General features: G+C 45.8%; 2 protein-coding genes across 2 annotated transcripts in view; one reads left to right on the forward strand and one right to left on the reverse strand.

The window, feature by feature from the left end:
• Window positions 1-12,380, reverse strand: part of Rps6ka5 (ribosomal protein S6 kinase A5) — a 270,771-nt gene extending 258,391 nt beyond the window's left edge. The window contains exon 1 of the mRNA XM_087195482.1: window positions 12,156-12,380. The gene's annotated coding sequence lies outside the window, so the exon portion shown is untranslated. The remainder of the gene's footprint in view (window positions 1-12,155) is intronic.
• The window catches only part of Dglucy (D-glutamate cyclase), a 44,013-nt gene that overhangs the window by 1,039 nt on the left and 21,078 nt on the right, over window positions 1-21,896 (forward strand). Inside the window, 11 exon segments of the mRNA XM_087195220.1 lie at window positions 1,483-1,632; window positions 2,633-2,674; window positions 2,677-2,789; window positions 4,388-4,445; window positions 5,055-5,153; window positions 5,345-5,420; window positions 5,422-5,543; window positions 10,139-10,396; window positions 14,611-14,620; window positions 14,758-14,847; window positions 18,513-18,801. Coding sequence (XP_087051346.1) covers window positions 1,483-1,632; window positions 2,633-2,674; window positions 2,677-2,789; window positions 4,388-4,445; window positions 5,055-5,153; window positions 5,345-5,420; window positions 5,422-5,543; window positions 10,139-10,396; window positions 14,611-14,620; window positions 14,758-14,847; window positions 18,513-18,801 — 1,307 coding nt within the window.

Below are 21,896 nucleotides of genomic sequence, written 5' to 3' on the forward strand. Positions count from 1 at the left end.
AAAGGTTTTCTTCAAACTAGGGAGGAGCAAGGTAGAGCCACAGCTGCTGGCCAGAACCAAGGCAGAGCAGCCCAGGATCACGCCATCATTTATACCAAGAAGAGTGGAGAAGGCCTCTTGGCTCACCACAAAGCCACTCATTTGAAATGAAGAAACTGAGGCCTAAAAAGAGACAGAGTCTTGCCCAAGTGCCACAGCCAACTGAACCCCAGAACCCCTAACTACAAGAGGTGCTGCCCATTCGAAAGACTAAGAAAGCCTCCCCTGCTCAGTGCTCAATATGGCTGCTGTTGCTTTTTCACAGCACTTCACAGCACTGCCCCCATGGTTACCAAATAGCTGTCAGTCCAATATCATTGCGTCTCAGCCCTATGGCTCCTGCGGGTGGGGGATGTCCAGTGACCATCTTGGATTCCAACGGAGGCCTGGACAGGATGAAGCGACCCCACACAGCCTCAGGAGCACAGTCTGGCTCTGAGCAGCCCTGTCGTGTGCCCTCTCCTCATTCCAGGTGCTGCTATGCAGACACCAGGCTGGCAGGCACACCCAGGTTCCATCCTGCTGCTGCCAGGGTGGCAACAGAATGCCCTTTAAGAGCAACCAAGGCTGCCCCGGTGGATTACGGTCCTGGACATACCCTAAATCCTTCGTAAGCCCCAGTGCTGGCACCAGAAAACATCACAGTAAGGGAATAAGCACAACAGCAATGAGAGTCACCCAGATCATCCCAGGCAACTCCTTTTGAAGCAAGAACACAGCAGAATTCAGTAGCCTAGGGACAGGCCTGTGTCCCTTGTATAGAAACTGGAGAAAGAGCAGACAGTCTCCTCCCAGGAGGTTCCAGTCCTTAGGTCCCTCTGTCTATGACTGTCATGGCCCCTTGAGACCCATGGAGAAAATTTAGAGGGTCCATGAAATTGGATAGGGATTTTTTTTTTTAACTTTATAATTTCAAACTAAAATTTAGCATTTCTTCCCATTATGACTGTCAGCAAATCCTGTAACTTTGTGGCTGTCCAAAGAAATCACAGACATCTACACGTCATATTACAGATTTTCCTGGTATCACAAAAATATCCTATATGTTGATCATCACTTCAAAATCACAATGATAGTAGATCTGCTGTTTTGTTCCTTAAGCTGTTGAAAAAAAAAGCATGCATATTGCTTTATCCCATTTTCCCAGAATTTGATAACTGTTTTTACAATATAATTGGATCCCTCGAGAATCCTATGAATTTTCTTTTATGTGATTAACAACACATAACTACATCAGACTACCAAAGGGGTTACGGCGCACGAAAAGTTAAGATTCCCAATTGTTAACCAGTAATTACTGGCAAACTTCCTCACCTCTATGTCATCTAAAAGTAGAAGGTGTATTTATATAACAGCTACTGGGACCTCCTCCTTTGTGCAGCTGCCTTGAACTCTGGGTAGATCTGGGATAACCATTTTTAAACATTTTTTGCTTGCTTTGTCAGACAGCAGTGCCTTGCGCCACTGTAGCTGGTTTCTGCTGCCACCTGGTGGTCACAATGAGGCCCGTTCCCAAGGACAAACCGGAAAGGCTGTTGTAGGTCACTTGTTCTGTGGTGGGTGAGCCAGGAAAATTCATCCACATTGGCCCCCTCAGGTCAGTGTTCACCCTCATTTATGATTCCGACAGTGTCCCTTGGACTGAGAAGTGGCCGGGAACTCGCTCTATTGAGGGTTTCAGGAGTGAAGGTCCCAGATAGGGCCTGGAAATTCCAGCAGCAGGAACAGAACTGTGAGTACAGATGCCCCCAGGTATAAAGGACCCACTGGCAATCTTTGATAAGCACAAAGTTTGTGTGAACTTCAACTGATCCTGGGGTGGGGGGAAGCAGGGCATGTCAGTAGGACTCTGTCCCAGGATGTGATCTTATAGTGACCTGTAATCTAGGCAGCTTGTCAGTGGCATATGTGGGCAAGAGAAAGCTTTGCTCAGAACTTTCAAACTGAAATCCATTGATCCCTAGAGCAGTAACTCAACCTGAGAGTGAGTGAACCCATCCAAGGGTGAAGAGTGAAAATCTAGAAGGTCCCCAGGCTGAGGAGAGTTTGGGGTCAGTGCTGCGTGAGAGCCAGAGTCCCATCCCCTGTACCTGAACTTGGTCAGCTGTGTAACAAAGAGCACCTTGCATTCCATGACAACATGATCAGCACTTGCTGCCTTCATCATATGAAGATCTCAGGAGCACCACTGGGAAGGTTTCTGATGAGTAGTTTTCTCCTTCGTGGTCCTGACACGCCCACCTTCACTGTCCTCATCAGCACTTTGAGGGCGGCCAGGGTTAGGGGTGCCGGTAGCAGTAGGCAACAGAGTTTAGGGCTGTGTGATGTGACTCAGTCTGTGTCACAGTAAACTCACAAATGCTGACTCTGTTAGCAATCTGTGCAATGAAAGAGTTGGGCTAGTTGTACCCAAGTCTCCTTCCAAGCATTGTATGACCCAGGATTGAAATCCCAGGTTCCAAAACCGTACTGGACAACGTAGACTGTAAGTTATGGAGTGTCCTGGGCGGTTAAAGCCTCAATCCCTGTTCTCCATCTCCTCCCCCTAGGTAGGTGGTACCTTTCAGGGGAGTTATGCTTCCTTTTCCACCTGCAGAACTGTTGGGAATCAAAGCGCTTTCCAAACCTGACTATGGCAATCATGTGTGTGTCATCCAGGGGACATCCTAGGGTTCTGGCCTTCTCAGCAGACTGGTGTCAAAGCCGTCAGCAGCTGCAGCGTGTTGGGGGACTTAGGGACCACTACTCTGGCCTAGGAGGGCGCTGGAGGGTCTTGGGTTCTTGAAAGCATAGGTTTACAGGACACTGATTTTAAAAATAAGCCAGAGAACAAGACACAAACATAGGTCTAGAGCTTTACATGAATAGCTCTCTGGTTTCCTTCTTTTAATCCCAGGGCTGGGTCTTCTCACCAGAGCAGCTTGTCTTACAGTTAAATTTGTTTTGAGTAAATATACTTCCATTTCCTGAAGAATCAAAACCCATTGTAACAGAAGAAACAACCTCTAGCCTGACTTTTTGAAACATTTCAGAGGTTGGTAGGGCCTTGAAACCAAGGTGTGAATCAAAAAATACAACTAGACAAACCATTTCATACAACACACACAGTATCCATGAGCAACTGGTTCCTGGACTCCCTTCGGATACCAAATTCATGAACGTTCAAGTACCTTCTGTGAAATAGCAATATTTGTGTATAACCTGTGTACATCCTCCTGTATATTTAAAATCATTTCTAAATTACTTATGACACCAATTATAATGTAAAACTGTATAAATAGCTGTTATACTGTATTGTTTAGGGAATAGTGACAAGAAAAAAGTGTCCATGTCAACAGAGACACAATTTCCTTCTTTCAAATATTTACAGTTCACAATTTGATAGATACACAGGGCCGACTGTATTTGCAATGTGATGCAAACCAATACAGTCAGTACATTTTTTCCCAAAGGGCTATAATGATATTACAACAAAAAGTCATATAGGGATGCCCTCACTGACTCACAGGATGATGGGTACGTGGTAGAAATATTAAAAGTAACTTCCAGCTATCATAGATGCTGGAAAATTCTGGCCAGGTCAGCCATACTTGCATTAGAAATAATAGAATTTAGCATTACAGTACTTCAATTTATTTTAAAGGGTGTCATGAGAGTTTAGCAATCTGAATGTCCTCATGACAGGGAAGGATTCTCTAATAATCTTGATGAGGTATGTCAAAATCTACAGAGTCCTATGAATCCACAGAATCTATGCATTCATCTATGTCCCATGTATGTACTGAGCACCTACTATGTGCCAGGCATGAGCCTAGACCCTGGGGTTTAAAGCTGTATGAGATAACATGGGGTTTCCAGGGAACATGCACCCATTTCTGACTGTGTTTCGAAGCCAACATGTACGTGGTGTCTTTCCCTCAGCCATGGGAGATACCCTGAAAAATAGCTCTCACTATCCCAACACCCCAGCCCTTTAGTGCTCATGGTGAGAGCGTACTTGATCTTACATGAGACTAAGTGACATCATCAGTCAGGGGCAGCCTTGAATCATTCTCAGACTTCAGCATTTAAACTTCTATTGGCAACAGATTAATTGCTGCACACTGTCCAACAAATGGGGACAGAATCGTGAGTCATACTCCGAGTTGACTGTTCTGATGTGGACCTGGCTTTAGAGTGACCGGTTTTACTGAAAATGATGTTTGTGTCCATCAGATCCATTAATTCTTCCCTTTCTATATCACTTCTAAAAGTTACATATCTATCATTAGATTAACCTTTTGAAGTGTTGGCTGACTCCAACTTTCTATGAAATCTAAGACATTTTCCTGTTTTTGTGAAATTCAAGACATTGTTATTTATTCACATCTCCATTGATGGAATGCCTATTGTGTGCAAAGCACTATGTAAGATTTTAAGATGAATAAGCAATGGCTCCTCTTCTCAAGAAGCCTTCTTCAAGGATCACTCCACTTTGGAAGGAGTAGAGATAGAGCACTCACGGATAATAAGGAGGCAGAAAGGGTGAATTAAGTAGCGTAAGCATTAAGCACCAGGATCCAGGCACCAAGATAAATTATAAGCGACAGTGCCTGGTTCAATACTGCAAACCATCATTTATTGAGTGTTCACTCTGTATCAGGCACTCTGCTGAACATGTTCATGTGCATTTTCCAATTTAGAACTGACAACTACCAGAGGAGACATTATCTTATTTCATAATCAAAGAAAGAGGTGTAGAAAGGATAAAGTTACATCTCAAACTCAGATGCAGTTGCCACGCTAAAGCTACTCCTTAATAACTATGCTGGACCACCTCATGTGGCCGGTAATCCTAGTAGGGGAAAGTGTTCTTAAAGAACAAAATTAACAAAAACCAAAGCAAAATTATAGAACCAGGAGAAAATATAGAAGCTATGTTCACAGAGGGTACCAACTCTAACATTTGCTAGAAAATAAAGCAAAATGGTTTCATATATTGTAAGAGCTCAGTAAATGCTTTCTGCTATCCGTAGCTTCAATTGATGGGATATTCAACAACTTAGTTCTAGCCATGGCTGTACCTCATTTATTCTGCCACACTAAACTCATCTTTGCTTTTCCAGAAGTTGGAGGTAACTGTTTAAATGGAACTTGATTTAGCCATAAGCCAGCTAGTTCTGACTTGGTGCTAGCACACAGTATAGGGAGTGCTGTTGGCAGAGTTCATACCTGGATGTCATTGTGCCCAGCCATGGTGGGCAATATGAGAATAAGCTGAGCATGGAAGAGGACTGACCTTAGTCCCTCCTGTTGTGTGTTGCAGAGGCTCCACTGGCTTTCACTAGCATGCCAGGTGCAGTTATGACCCATCTGAAAGATACAGAGACTGCAGCCCAGTGTCACCCCCAAGACAGTTCCAGAAATCCATCTCATTTCCCAAGACCCTTTGCTCTACAGCATTGTGTCAGCTTCAGCCCTTCCAAATATCAGAGAACTAAAGTTGACAATTGCCATAGACCCAGGTGAAAAAGAAAGCATTTACACCTAATGACCAGAAGAAATTTGTCATTGTTATAATGTTTAGTGGAAAAGGCAAGACTCAGGCTGGGTGGTTTGCTCAGCCTGCACTAAGGCCCTGGGTTCCATTCCCAGGACCACCAGAAAAAAAAAAAAAAAAAAGCAGGAAGTAAACTGTATCTACAGCATGATTTTTGTGCTTATACTATGCATGAATCCCAGAAAGTCTAGAAGTGCATGCACCAAAACACTGCTATTGATGGTCTCTGCGTAGGGGAATTGTGGGTAATTTTTCTTCCTTACGTTGTTCTAAATGTCAACCCTAACATGTGAAGAAGTTTGAGCGGTGAGTATATCAGCTGGGCACACCGCCCAGAACCAGGTAGGTATGAAAAGAGGGACATAGGCAAGAGCCATAGTTTTCTTTTCTTTCTTTTTTTGGGGGGGGGTACTGGGGATAGAATTCACAACCTTGAGCTTTTGAGGCAGGCATGGTGCCACTGAACTAAATTCCTGGGGCCATCATTTTCTTTTAAATCCACATATTAGGGGTTGGGGATGTATCTCATGGTGAGAGCCCTCACCTGACATGCATGAGACCCTGGGTTCAATTCCCAACACTGCCCAAAAATCCCAAAAATTTTATCCATGTATTTAATAATCTCCCCATCTTCCCTTTTTGTGCCATTGCTCTGGGATTGAGCATAAAATCGCTTTTTTAAATCTGGGAAGCAGGTGTAGGTGTAGGGGGCTGATTGCTTCCCCTTTGGGGATCCCAGCAAACAGGACAGCCACAGCCTCAAAGCAGTTTGTAGCCAACATGTACATCGTATTCGGCATCTCACGGAAAGGAGAGGTTTTTTGCACTAAGGAAGCCTTTGGCTTTGTGGGCTTGGGACAGCTCCAGGGGACTCGCAGAGGGTCTGTTGATCCCAGTTAGGAAGAGTTTTGCAGGGGCTGGGGATTTAGCTCAGTGGTTCCGCCCCCTCCCCTGCCTCGCAAGCGCAAAGACCTGAGTTCGATCCTCGGTACAAAAGGAAAAAAAAAAGAAAGGCGGGACGGGGGGTGGGGGGCGGTGCTCAAAGCGGTTTGAGGGCTTTAACTTCTAGCTGCATGTATTTAAGAGCTCACTGTCTAACCCGAGGCCGCCAGCGGAGGGAGCTGTTTCACCCACTGTACTGCGTAGTAGATACATTTAGTTTCTTGTTGCTCAGGAGAGAATTAGCGTGGACTCTACCTCAGTTTCCTCATCAATGTAACAAGACAATTAACAATTGTACATTCCTCCCAGAGTTGTAACAAGTAATAAGAATAATAGCTATCATCTCGGGAGTTTCACTCTGTCAAACATCCTGCTAAAAGCACTTCCATGTTAAGTTCTCCCAACGACTGAAACAGCTATTATTATTTCATTTAACACGTCAGAAAACTAAGACAAATAAGGCTAAGAAACTTTCCCAAGTCCACATATCTAGTCGGTAATTCGGACAGTACTGGACCCCACACAGAGCTGCTTTAGTGACTGTTGAGTGAAAATAAGTCCTTGTAGAGCTATGGCATGGACAGCCTGGGAGCCGGCCTCCAGCATCATAGCCAAGAGCCTGTGGAGCAGAGCAGCCTTAGAAATGGCTGCTTCTCTCCTCTGGGAACAGGAAGTTGGCATTTTCTAAACTTCCTCCTAAACCACTGGGTACAGCTCTTTGCCTGGTTCATTCCCATTCTGCAGAAAATACGGTTTCCTTTTCATACAAACACACGATAAATGTGGGGTCTGTGCCCACCACAGACATGGTCACGACAGCTATACACAGAGTCACTGAGATGGTTGACCTCCTGGGTGGACATTTTCAATTTTTTTCCACAATATTACCCAAGCTGATGGCTCTTCCACTTAGCCCAGGGGCATGAAGGAAGATGAATTATTAACTCTGCCATTAGCTTAAATTTAAAAAAAGAGAAAGCTGGGAAGTAAATTTACTACAGGAGGCAGTGCACCATTGCTAAATAAGGATGATCCAAGAGGTCAGACACAACACATCTGTCCCTCTTCCTGCAGACGGGGAGTTGAGGCTGGAGCTTGAGGTTCATGGGAAGGCAGATTTACGACTGTCTGGATTTACCAATGTCATCTATTAAGGGCCATCTTTAATCCTGAAGAACGGTAAATGATTGTGTTTCCAACTGTATTAAATAAGATTAATGACAGTGGAGTGTATTGAGCATCACTCATGGGTGTAATAATAGAACCACTCAAACTTTTTAAAAGGACATTGCTTTACATTTGAGGTGCCTGGAGAACAAATATATATATATATATATATATATATCATATATATGTGGTTTATAGTAATGATCTTGCCACCTATTATAAAATCATAAATGTAAGGGCCAGGGATTTAGCTCAGTGGTTTCTCTGCCTGCTGCGCAAGTGCAAGGACCCAAATTTGATTCCCAGTACCAAAAAAGAAATCATAAATGTATACATGGCTTTCAGTTGACAAAATTCTCCCATCTCTCCATTGGTGCTCTTCACATCTTATGAAATAGATTACATCCCAATTTTGAAAAAATATTGTTATTTCTCTCCCATCTTATCAACAGTTCTTCATGTTCATTATAGAAGCATCAGAAAATAAATGAAAGGAAAGAGGCAATAAAAATCACCAGAATCCCTCTGCAATTAACCAATAATGTTTGGTGCTTGCCTTTAAAGTCTTTTCCTTCCATCTCAAACCTCTGCATGCATGTGTAGATATACGAGTATCTTACTGTCATGCAATTTTAGTACTTGCTTTGCTTTTAATTTTTAACATATCGTGAACATCTTTCCATGTCACAGCCTTCTACATCCTTTTTAATGTTTGCAGAGTTCCTTTATACAAGCGATCCATCATATGATTAATATCCTATTACTTGACATGAACAGTGTCACGGCGAGCATCCTTATCACTAAATCTGTGTACATACTCGTGATTGCTTTATTAGGGATGCTGCATACTAGAAGAGTTGCTGGCTCCCGAGAAATGTACAGATCTAAGATGAAATCACCCTCCAGGCAGAACTGGTCCAGCTCGCACTCCACCAGCAGGAGATGAGAGGCCAGGTCCCCACAGCCTTCCTACACCTGGACCACCCCATTTTCCACTTAGGGAAACCAAGGCTCAGAGAGGTCAGGGGATGCGGCCAAGGACACGCAGCCATGATGTGCCAGTGCTTGTGCTGGAATTAAGCTTCCAGATTCTAAATCTGGAGCTGTTCGTGCCTAATCAGACCCCTACATCCTTCACGCTCTGCATGCACCTCCACTGCAAGCCAATGCTTCTCCGTGTCCCGGTGCCCACCTCTGATTTCAGCCACATCCACAACTCCTAAGTTGTGCTGCGGGTGACCTGAGTGGAGACAGAAGTGTGAAGGGGACATGACAAAGGTCACGAGGCGGTGCCGCCCAGCTGGGCCCAGCTTGGCAGCCTCTGGTGGACATCTCTAACACCTGCTGCCGCTGCCCTGCCCATGTGCCCTGGGCCTGCCTGGGTTTGGCCGGCAGCTGCCGTGGGTGATCCCCAGCCGGACAGCTTCCCACCTTAGGCTTGGTCTCTGCTTCTCCGCCAGGCGGAGGCGGTGGCTGACTGGGGGTGGGGAGGACGGTCTCCCTCCCCCAAGGCCTTCACCACCACAGCAGGCACAGCCCAGGGAGGGGGCAGCACCCCAGTGGGCAACCTTCCCCTGGTAGGGGGCAGAGACCTGTGGTAAATGCACAGTCCCCCTGCCCTCTGCTAGGACAATTCTGAGGCATGTACCCCATGGTTTCTTAGAGGATCTCAAGCAAAATTGAGTCTCATTTGCCTTGGGAGTTCACTTGTCCACTCAATCCTTTAGTGGCCTTTCTTTCTCTTTCTCATCTTTGTTGGGATCGCCTCCCACTGAAATACTTGTACCCACGTCCTCTTCTCAGGGTCTCCTGTCAGGGAAGCAATCCCCCATGAATACAGTGCCGAGTCCCTTCCTCCTCGTGTACTCCTGTATTAGTTAGGGTTTTCCAAGCTTCCTTGACAAACAACCCCAAGATGCTTTGCTTAAATAAAACGAAGTATATGCTCCTCATGGCACAGCCCAGGGCAGGTCATCCAGGCAGGGTCCTGGACCAGCAGGAAGGAGTTCGGCTCCACCAACTCGGGGACCCACAGCTCTGCCATTGTACCAGGTGACTCCATGGGGGCTCTGGGGATCCACTTTCCAGACCCAAGAAAAGGGAAAAAGAGGACCGGGGATTTAGCTCAGTGGTTCCACCACCTGCCTCTCAAGCGCAAGGTCCCAAGTTCGATCCCCGGTACCAAAAAAAGAAAGGAAAAAGCTTGGAGAAATGCACCAAAGTGTAGGGTGAGGGCAGAGGTGACACCGTCACTTCCACTACAGTAACCCTTCCCTACCGGGGTTGGGGGACAAGAAAGCATTCTGGTGAACAATTCTCAGTCCCTGCCACATCCCTCCAATCCACTTCTTGGAAAAACAAAGCCAACAATCAAAAAACCCAAACCACTCAGCGTAAGTTTCTATTTTAAACACAATTCCTTTAATACTTCACTTTGTTTTGTAATTTTAGGCAACCGAGGGATCAGGCCCTGTTCCACAAAGATGAGCTGCTGAAGGCCTCTGTTGCTGTCCCATGCCCACTCCGTGCTGATCACCACCGGGTTGCCCACAAATTTCAATCTTGAGCTCCTGGAAGAGACAGACGGTCCCCCAGGAGCCATTGCTCTGGCCACCTTCCTGCAGGGCCTGGGGAAGGAGGTCTCTAAGGTGGTTGACCAGAGGGCCTTGACCTTGCACAGGAAACTTGTTGAGGATGCTGTCAAGCAAGGTGAGTAGTGACTCAGGCTCAGCCCATTTCCCCCAAACAGGCCTCTGTAGCAGAGGGTAGAGGGAGTCAGTGTGTGTGGCGCCTCTGCCACCTGGCACTGGGCTGTGTCCTTGACATGGCTTGTTTTCCTAAGAGCTCAGAGAAACACTTTGTTGTAAGCAGCATTATTTCCATTTTATGGAGGAGAAGACTGAGGCTCCAAGAGAGCCAGGTGATTTATGCAGGCAAGAATGCCGCGCTGGAATTTGACCTGAAAACTGAAAAGCACCAGCTGTCCTCCCTGTGGGATGAGTGGCCACTGAGTATGGGAGCAGGGCGGCCCCAGGCCACCAGAGATGGGGTGGGTAGTGGAGTATAGAGGGGTCTGGCCTGGTCCAGATGGGCAGGGATGTAGCTGGCGCCCCCAGGAGTCACCAGGGCTGCAGGTGTGGGAGACATGGGGTTCCAAAAGCGCCATCAGTGGACAAGATGGCCTTGGGCTGCTCCTCCTCTCGCCTCCATCCTGCAGGAAGGGCCACTCAGGCACAAGCTGGAGCCTGGTAAGTCTAGCTGCTTCCCACCACCTGTCTCTCTGTGTCCTTCACAATGCATTCTTCAAAGAGGTATTTTGTGCTTCTAGCATTTCAAAAGGGCTTCAACCATTTGGAACTTTTGAAAATTCTGTGTCTGTGAATGATGCCCTCTCATTCCACAGATGTGGACTGAGCACCTACTGTGTGCTGGGCATGGTTTTAGGCTCTTGAGGTCTATCTGTGAGCAAAACCGACAATCCTGCCCCCACAGAGCACGCACTGTACAGTGAGAAGGGGAATAAGCTACATAAGATGTGTGTCTTGTGTTAGGAAGCAATGATGTTGGCAGAGAGATGGAGCAGGAGGAGGGGAATGGAGACAGAGGGGGTGGGCAGGGGGCTGCTACTGTGGACAGGAGAGTGAGGGAAGACCTCACGGAGGAGGCGACAGTTGAGCCCAGATTCAAGGGTCTCATGTGTCCTTTGTCAGGCGTGTGTGCTAGGGCCTGCGATATTGATTATGCCCAAAGCAGGCTGTAAACAGTGCAGGCTGTGAAGAGCTAACCCCACAATTGGCTCATTTATAGAAGTGGGTCCAGCTGGAACCTATGTGCCGAGGTCAGAGTAACTCCCACCCGAATTCCGTTCCCACAACTAAAACCTTCTTACTAAAAGGACAATGTTCTAATCACAACCATATATTTTGTCTATTCTGTTCCTAATTCAAGAATGCTTTGTCTTGTCCTTTATGAGCCTTGCTTACATTAATTTCTATAGAAACCACATGATGGCACATCTTCTCATGTAGTCCTTCCCTTGCACATAGCTTGCCTTTACCCCCAATGGATTAATAATAAAAATCAGTGGCTGGATAGACCAGTGTCTTTTGCTAAAGCAGAATTGGCCATCCTGGCTCTCTGCTTTCTGTCTCTCTTGGTTCTTTTAGTTTTTTCCTCAGGTTTGCATCATACACTGAGCAGGAGACTGGAGCCTACTGCAGAGGTTTCTGGTAATGTTTCAGGGGTCTCCAGTAAATGTGGCCCCTCCAGATGTGTCATATTCCCTGCCCTGTCTGGCTCTGTGATACTGCTTCTCACTGGTGTCCTATGTCTTTGATCCAGCTTCAAGGAAGTGGGAAAGAGCAGCCTTTGCTTGGCACCTGGGGGTGGGGCTGCTGCCTTGAACCTTCATTGATAATGTGAGCTTGTGGCTTTGACATAGACGGTGACAACATAGACATGAGCTTACCTGGCTTGGCTTTCTGGGAGGGGTGTGAAGAGCCGATGACGAAGACTATGGAGGTGACTGAATCTCTTCTAAGGCTTGCTCCTCTTGTTGGCCACAGAGCAGATGGAATCCCTGAAGAACCAGTGGAACCCCAGTGGGACCCCACTGGGACCATCATCCCCCTGCTCTCTTCAGCTCTGCATGAAGACTCTGTCCTGGGCCAGTGAATAAGCCAGGATTCTACCCCATGTTCCTGGAAGATTGATTAGTTGATGAAAACCAAATTAATTCTGTTTTATTTTGGAATTTTGGTATATTTCCATATATTCTATAATACTACATATTATTTTATCATTAGAAGAGGTGTCATTTTAGCCCAATAAATACATGAAGAAATTTATGTATTCTCTTTGGACAAAACATTGAACAGGTAGATTTTGCTGGGACATCTTTGTCCAAATTCATTTTTATTGTAGTGAAGCCCAAAAATTCATCAAATAGTTCATGGATTTTTCTCTTTGGTAAAAATAATGAAAATAACATGAATGTAATTAATCATTTTCAAATAAATCTGACAGAGTTCCTGTAGTAAATTTGTTCCGAAATTTGTACTTATTTATTACTATGCAACTCTGTTCAAACAATACCAAGAAAGTATGGTGAAATACTGTAACTGTACATCATCTCTGCGCCTAGAGAAGTGAGAGTTAGAATTCTTGTCTTCTCAAAAATAATTTGAATCTGACCAAACCTTTTGTGACCTACTAACCCCAAAGTTTTTGGGGAATAGAAGTCTAAATTGGTTTTAAGAATATGAAAGGGGTCTTCCAAGAAGAGTGTGAAAGCCAATTTTGTAATATACTACATAGGCCCAATGGCATTTTCCTGAAATTTTTAAACAAAAAATACTTCATTAATTTGTATAATTCTTGGTTGTGAAACTTGCCTGTCAGGGTGATAATGTCTCTGCCTTGTCTTGACTTCCAAGATGATGTTCTCTCTCTCTCTCTCTCTCTCTCACCCTCTCTCTCTGTCGGTCCTACAGTATCTGAAGTTCCATCAATACTTTTTTTTTGTGGGGGAGGGGATCAAACTCGGAACCTTGCGCTTGCAAGGCAGGCAGCCGAACCACTGAGCTAAATCCCCAGCCAAGACTTCTTACCTTGGATGCCTGGGGTGTGGATAGCATGTGGACCGAGCTGGGCTTGACGCCATTCACCTTGGGACACTTATAGAGGGCAAAACGGCTTTTCCTGCGTCCTCTGTGTCCATTAGGTAAAGCACCATTGTGCCCCAGCACCACCAGTTGCCCGTACTTGACAGGCTCCTTGCCGGGGACGCAGGGCTCCTCCAGGCCTGGGGAGAATATGGAGCCCCGCTTGATAGCCTGCACCTGGCTATCTTCCCATCCCGGGAACCGGGGCAGCGTGGAGGCCATAACAGCTAAATTTTGGAAGTAGCCTATATGTCCATCAACAAATGGATAAAGAAAATGTATTTACACACAATGGAGTACTACTCTGCCATAACAAAAGATAAACTTGAGTCATTTTGTAGGAAAATAGGTGCACCTTGAGACTATAATGCTAAGTGAAATAAATCAGACACGTGAGGTTATATATTGCATGGTTTCTCTTATATGAGACACTGAAATTATAAAGAATAAAATAAGAGGTAAATAATAGGAAGCGGGGAGATGGATCTTTCTCAACTGGGAAGGGGATCAAGAGATGGGGGGAAGGGATTAAGCTGTGTTCTGTACACGTGCCAATCCCTCACTCAAATGTAAACGTGACGTACTGCAAACGTGCTAATAAAAATTAAAAACTAAAAAGGTGCCATTTGGAAGAGCCAGATTCACTTTGGAAATCATTCCCAGTAAGTAGCCGGCCCAAGGCTGTCCCTGGGCTTCCTTTGGATGTTCTTGAACCTCTCGAAGGTGTGCAGTGGGGCAGGGATCAGGTGAGAACTTAGGGAGAAAGCCAGAGTGATGATACTGACATAAATATTTGACCTTGCCCGTGTTATTCAGTGTCTCTCAACCTTGTTTTCCTCTTTTGTAAAATGGGAATCATAATACTTTTTTTTTTTTTTGGTGCTGGGGATCGAACTCGGGTCCTTGCGCTTGCGCAGCAAGCAGCGAAACCACTGAGCTAAATCCCCAGACCCATAATACTTTTCTTAACCAGAAATGTTGGGAAGACTGGAGTATGCGTGTCAGGCACCTAGCAGAAGCCTGGCGCACATTCACTGTGGGGACACAAACGTGTACCCAGCTCTCCCCATAGCACTGGGGAGGAACAGGCCTTTGGTTCACCTGGTGTTGTGAGCTTCTTCCCCACAGCGTCTCCGCTTGTCCACACCGGCCCAGTTCCACCCCCCAGCCCAGCCCAGCCCTAGAGTTTACTCAGCACCAAAAGTAAAATTATTGTCCTCTGTCAGTCCTGGCTTACTTCACAAAGTACCCGACTCAGAGGTGTTGTTCGGTAACTCTCACAATGCAATCCAAAGAAGCTTTTGAGAAGCAAATGTAAATTTCCAAAATAAAACACCAGAGCTAAAGTGTCCACCCTTTGCCTCTATTTTCAGGGTGTTCTGAAGATGCCAGTATTAACTTACCAAGTGGTAAGATCCCAGTATTAACTGACCAAGGTGGGTCAGTGGAAGATGCTCAGGCCTTTCCGTGCAAAGGTGGGGACCCCAAGTCACCCCGGCACGTTATGTCTCATCCCAGGTTAATGATGATGGTAGGGAAGCCCAGGTGCTGTTAACTTCACCAACAAAGTTTCTCCAGACCCCAGGCCTTTACGAAGCCATGAGCCCAGGAAACGGGTTCTGATGGACCACACTGACACATGAGGCAGGGGTCAGGTCTCACAGAGTGCAGGGGGCTTCACGGAGCACCCCCAGAAATAGCAGGTCCTAGCCAGTGGGGAGAGAGATACCCAATCTTCTCCACAGAGGGAGGAGATATGACAATTACTTTTAAAGACGAAAAAGGCCAGCAGTCTTTCCAAATTTGTTTCATGACTCATCAGAGAGTAGTAAAATCATTTCAGCTGGGGTAACCAGCACCTTTGGAAAATGAAATGGAAATCATGTTTTATACTTGCATAGTGATAAGAAGTACTCTCTTATGAAACTGTGAGCGTGTTTCTTACTGTGTGGCATAGTCAAGTCTTTAAAAAAAATACCTGTTTATTACATATAGAGATGTTTCAGATCTTACAGTTTGTAACACTGTGTTTTGCAAACATTTTTGATAATAATCCATAGAAACACATTTTGTGTTGCAAATCAGGATAGATAGCACACACACACAACTCAAATAGATGTTTCAAAAACCAATTTTGACTCTTGCAGTATTGCAAGACTTACCATGATTCTATGTGCAATGTATTCTGATGCTCTCTGTTTTAGTCTGTTCTATTGCACTTTTCAAAAGGTACTGATCAGACCCAAAAAATTTATTTTGTAACTCGCTAACAAATATCCACTTAGAATTTTAAAACACTGTATTAATAGGCCTTGAGGGCATGGCCATATCACAGCTTGCAGCAGAATCCAGGATCCTGAGTCACCAAGGGAAGTGTGGCTGAGGATCTGATACGCTGCTTACAGCTGCTACAGGTGCTCTCAGGTGGGTTTACGTAGACATTCCTCATTTAACGACCAAGTTCCACTCCTGCCATTGGGCCATTAAATGAATTGGTCACTAAATGAGAACTTGTATATTGTGCGTATGTTATAATAGTCAGGACAAAGAAAAGTCCAAAGGAAACTCCAGCTTGATGAATTTGCTTTTATTTGCATAACACTTACATGAAGTACTGAAATGTGTAACAGAACAACAGGACATAAAGCTGCAGTACTGTACGGTATGATACAATCTGCAAGAATTACAGTACTGTATAAACAAGGTATACTGTAGCAAAAAAAAAAAAAAAGACATTGAGGCTCTATAAACAAGATGTACAGAACAGTACAAGAAAAAAAGGCGGGTCTTAAGTCTGAGCAGCAGGTCGAAAGTCCAAAAGCCATTAAACAGGTAGGTCGTTAAACGGGGACTATCTGTACCCCCTGCTGGTGGGTGTGCAGACAAAGCCCGGGCAGGAGCCCAGGGGAAAGTCAAAAGTCCTCCTGGTGGGACCCAGATGGCAGGTGCTGCTGATGTTGCTCTGTTCATGGCGGGGGGGCCGGAGCCGTGCGTGTGTGAAGATGGGCCAGCACTTCCCAGGCATGAACACTGTGCACCAAGCTAAGTGGATCCCTGGGTGCTGAAACGCCAGTCCCCCTCCATGACACCCACAGCTGCCTTCTCTCGGGGTCACATCCAGGAAGAGCTCCCCCTCCGTGACCGAAGACGCGCTGCTGTCCTCGGCAGCTCCTGTTCTAATGGCCTTTTCAGCACCACTGATGACCGACGTTGGTCGAGGGGACGTTCAGGGTCCAAACTCCTCCCTCCTGCTAATTCTACTTCCCACCAGCTCCAGGGAGCCTCGGGGCTGCATTTGAAGACCTACTTGGTGGCCCCACCTCAAGGCATAGGTGATTTCCTGTTTCAGCACAACCAAAGGACAAGGACAGTTGCGGGGACTTTGTGTTTTTAAAAAATTACCAGAAAAAAAAAAAATTCACAGTTCAGATTTTTTTGCATTGATGTGAAATACACCTAACCTCAAGTTTATTGCCATTTTAACTTTTTTTCTTTGGGTGATGGAGCTTGAGCGCGGGACTTTGCATGTTGTAAGCATACAGCACTCTACAACCGATCTACATACTAGCCTCATTTTCAACCACTTTTCAGTGTATGGTTCAGTGGTGTTAGACACCTTTATAATGCTTTGTGATCATCACCACCGCCTGTCTCCAGAACTTTTTCCATTGCCTCAAACTGAAGCTCTGTCCGCATTATACACCAACTCCCCAGTCCCCAACTCCTACCAGCCCCAAGCAACTACCACTCAACTTCCTGTCTCTATGACTTTGACTCTTTTAGGTCCCTCATATGAGTAGAGTCATGCAGTATTGTCTTCTTGTGACAAGCTTATGTCCCTTAGCATAATGTTTTCAAGATTCATCCTTGTTGTAGCATATGTTAGAATTCTGTGCCTTTTCCAAACTGTATAATATTCCAGTATATATTTATCTATTCCTTCATCATTGGACACATAGGTTGCCTATTGTGAATAATGCTTCTAGGAATGTGGGGGTGCAAATATGTCTTCAAGTCCCTGATTTCAATTTTGGGGGGTATATACCCAGAAGTGGAATTGCTGGACCAAATGGTAATTCTATTTTTTAAATTTTTTGAGGAACAGCCATACTGTTTTCCATAGCAGAGTTAAGGGCCGGGGATTTAGCTCAGTGATTCTGCCACCTGCCTCAAAAGCGTAAAGTCCCACGTTCGATCCCCGGTACCAAAAAAAAAAAAAAAAAAAAAAAAGTTGTGCATAGCATGGTTAAGATTCTGAAGAACTCCATTGTTAAGGGAGTTAGAGACATGCAGAAGCATAAGTTGCATAGTCTTTTTTTTTGGTACTGGGGATCAAACTCGGGTCCTTGTGCTTGCGAGGCAGGCGGCGGAACCACTGAGCTAAATCCCTGGCCCAAGTTGCAAGTTCAATAAGGATGATCAAACAATATCTCTGGCAATAATAATACCAACAATAACCACCGTTAACACTGACTGAATCCTAAGTAGGCAGTGGCCCCACGACAGGCACCTCTTATGTATTTTCTCATTTAACCCGATGCTGACTGAGGTCAGTGCTGTTGAGTGTGGCAGTGCAAATGCAGAAAAGGAAGGCTGGAGAGGTTAGGCACCTTGCCCAAGACGAGTGCCCCAGACCTAGAAAGGGGAATCGGACCACAGGGGTTCCCAGTCCCATTCTGACCACTACACTATCTGGGTCCCTTGTTTCTGTAGCTCTTTCTCCCTAGCGTAGTTCGTTCTTCCATTGGTTCATCCATCCTCTGTTTCAAATCCTTCTCTCATGCCTGTAAAGTGAACAAGTTCCCGGTAGAGGGTAGCAGTGGGGCAACAGCAGCCAACCCTCCTCACATCCGGAGCTGCCCGCTGCTCACTGCCAGATGAGGGGCCCCTGGGTGGGGCACCCCAGTCACCCTGAGCTTTGACTTCCTGCTCTCCTTGGTCCGGACTCTAGTGAAGACGTTGCTAAAGACCCAGTGCTGTGTCTTAAGGTGATCCAATGCCCGCTCCCCCATGGAAGGGCTGGTACAGAGCAGGTAGTCAGTCCAGTTCCTGGGGAGAAAGGGGTCCAAGAAAGAACCAAGGGTCCTTCACACAGACTCACAAAGGCGACACCAAAGCAGCCACACTTGCCATAAGGACCTAGAGCCCTTGCTTCCAGGCAGATTTGACCACGGGGTGGCCACAGCGTGTGCCGGAAGGGCTGCCGATGGCAATTACTACAACGCCAGGAAGAGGAACGTGAAGCACTCAGTGGACCACGTTGACGACCTTTTCCTCGCTGCACAGAAAATTCCTGGAATCTCATCAACGGGTAAGCGGGATCCTCCAAGAAGTGCACACCAACGTGTCAGCACTAAATGTCTTCCTATTAGCTGTGAGAGAGAGCAGGAGAGAGCTGCATGGGGACTATTGTCTTCCACACCAAAGATGTTCTTTATTAGGCAGTCTAGACATTAATGACACAGCCATTTCGAAAGTGACGTTTCCGAAGCAAGAAGGGGAAGTGACACTTACAGAGCATATTCTAGTTGCTGGAATCTAAGGTAGTAAGACAAATGATGAAACAGTAACAAGAATAAAATTGAGACAGCATATTATTTGGATCATATAGGATGAAATTTGTCTCATTTTTTTGAAACACCCTAATTTTTAAGTATATCAAATATATGATTCCTGTAGGATTATTGTGAGCAGTATAATAATGTGGTAGTATCTATGCAAAACTTTATAGTTTTGAGAGAAGTTTTATATCAATTGTGTTATTCACACCTTTAAAAAAAAAACCTACGAGCAGCCGGGCATGATGGCACACACTTGTATTCCCAGCTACTCAGGAGGCTGAGGCAGGAGGATTGCAAGTTTGAGGCCAGCCTGGGCAACTTAGCAGGATCCTCTTTCAAAATTAAAAAAAATTAAAAGACCAGAGATGTAGCATAGTGCAAAGGTCCTGGGTTCAACCCTCTGTAACACCAGAAGGAAAAAAGCGATGAGGGTTGGGGGTCAGATAGAAGAGCAGTACACTGTCCAAAACTGGGAACCAGAGACATATTTTGAGGTTGCCTAGATGATTATACTTGCTGGTAGAACTAGGAGCAGAGTCCAGACCCCAGGAGTTATGCCGCCGCCTTTATGAATTTCTAAAAGAACCAACTTTCCCCCTCTGGGGCAGGTCTCAGGCCTGTCAGGGCAATTAAGGCCTGTCTGTCCCCTGCGCCTTTTCTCTCCACCCAAGCACTTTGGAGTGTTTCCCAGACACATTAGTCCCCTTTGGCTTTTGAGGTTTTGAGGAGACAATGATTAGAAAGTTTCTGCAGATGGCTGGGCCTTTCCCAGAACAGACCATGGGTGTGGCCCTCCCAGAGTGGTGGCTTGGCTGACTCCGAGCTTCCTGTTACTCTGGGCTGGCAGGCAGAGGACCCAAGGCCTTTGAGGGGGATTCCCAGGGTAGAGGATCACAGAGTCCAGAGGGGCCATCAGCAGTGGGGGTCTGAAGGAGCTGCGAGGATACCCTGCCCCCACCCCACTGAATGGACTCCATCTTTACTGTGGTACCCCGAGATGTGAGAAGGCAGGTGGAGGTGGCTGGCCATGGCTTCAGACTTCCCCCTTAGCAGACCCATGAACACTTCCAAGTGGTATTATTTTCTGTCATTTGATGAGCGGGCATCAGTCTGGAAAACTGTTCTGAGAAAAATCATCAGGGTGTGAAAGGAAGGTATTGGTCAATTACCTGATTCTTTTTTTGGGGGGGGGAGGTACCGGGGATCGAACTTGGGTCCTTGCACAGCAGGCAGCGAAACCCCTGGGCTAAATCCCCAGCCCCAACCTGATTCTTTTTTTTTTTTTTTTGGTACCGGGGATCGAACTCAGGACCTTGTGCTTGCAAGGCAGGCATCGGAACCACTGAGCTAAATCTCTGGCCCAATTACCTGATTCTTTTGGCTAAGTCTGGTCTCTCATGTTTGAGATGGGTCAGCTCTGGTTCCCCACTCCACCATCCTGCAGTGGAAGCCAGCCTGTACAGAACCAAACTCGAATACTATGTTATAGTTTAGATCAAGAATGACTCGCAAAATTCTCGTGTGCTCAGAGGCAGAACTTTTTTGGAAGGTGATTTGATTATGGGAGTGCTGTAGCTGAATGTGCTGTTAGAAGGTGGGGCCTGGTCAGAGAGGGGGGTCACTGGGGAGTGACCTAGAAGGGTACATTCTTGTCTCCTGATCCTCCCTTCTCTCTGCTTCTTGACTGCCTTGACATGAGCAGCTGTCCTCTACCAGGCCTTTCCACCATGCCATCTCTGCCTTGGAGCCAGCTGACCATGCATAAACAGAAACCTCTGAAACCGTGAGCCAAAATACATGTCTCCTCCTTTAAGTTGCAGGTGTCAGGTATTGTGTCTCAGCAACACGAAAGTGGCTAAGACACAGTAATTCATCTGTTTAGTAGGATCAAGAGGACCGGTCTTCTGTCCTTGAGGCACTGGGACACATACCTTGCATGAAATGTTATTGAGACAGCTCTCACTATGTTGCCTAGGCTGGTCTCAAACTCCTGGGCTCAAGCAATTCTGTCTCAAACTCCCAAGTAGCTGGGATTGGAGCTATAGGTATACACATTGTGCCCATAGGCTCCAACAGTGGCTTGTGGGTATAGAATACCTCAAAGGGTACTGACCACCATATATATATATATATATGGTGCTGGGCTTGAACCTGAGGCTTCACACATGCTAGGCAAGCACACTACTACTGAACTACACCCCCAGCCCTTTTATTTTGAGACAGGGACTTGCTAAGTTGCCCAGGCTGGCTTTTTAAAATCTCAATTCTGCAAGGGTGGAAGTGCCTAAGAATTACTTTTAGCCAACTCTCCTGTCTTGAACACCATCCGTTTCACCAAGGTTTCTAATATTTCTGTACTCCAGTATTCATTTATTTTTCTAATTAACAGATTCTCTGGTGCTGATGATCAGTTGAGCCTCTGGGCTGTGTATGAGTGTCCCAGAGTTCTGTGAGCCTCTGGAGAAATGGATAGAATCCAGGGAGCCGGTCATGGGGCCCTCAGTTGATAACTGGTGAACCCAGGGTTTGTGATTGGCATCCAAAGTGGGACAGAGTCCTGAGCCTACGGAATCTGATGCTGTTTCCAATGGACAGTGTTACTCTCTTCCATTAAATGTGAAACACCATTGGTGACAAGAATTACCATTATCTTAGGAAGCACTAAAAAAGGAAAACACAGGCAGAGCATGGTATGCACACTCTGGTATGCTGAAGCAGGAGGATCCCAAGTTTGAACCCAGCCTGGATAGCTTAATGATTTAGCAAGACTCTGGCTCAAATTAAAAAAGAAAAAACGTCTAATCAGTGCAAGGGGCCTGGATCCAGTTCCCAATAGCATAAATAAATAAATGAAGGAAAACATAGCCAACGACAAGTGTAAAATAGGACGGACTTCCTAATTCAGGATGTAAATGTAACCAAAAGGTGTCTTAGAATCTGTGAAATACAGTATCGTGATTGTCTCTCGGTCTCCACTTTAGTTTG

This window comes from Heterocephalus glaber, unplaced genomic scaffold (genome assembly GCF_053883595.1).
Source record: "Heterocephalus glaber isolate CG9 unplaced genomic scaffold, H.glaber_assembly_v1.0 deba00001608, whole genome shotgun sequence".
NCBI lineage: Eukaryota > Metazoa > Chordata > Mammalia > Rodentia > Bathyergidae > Heterocephalus > Heterocephalus glaber.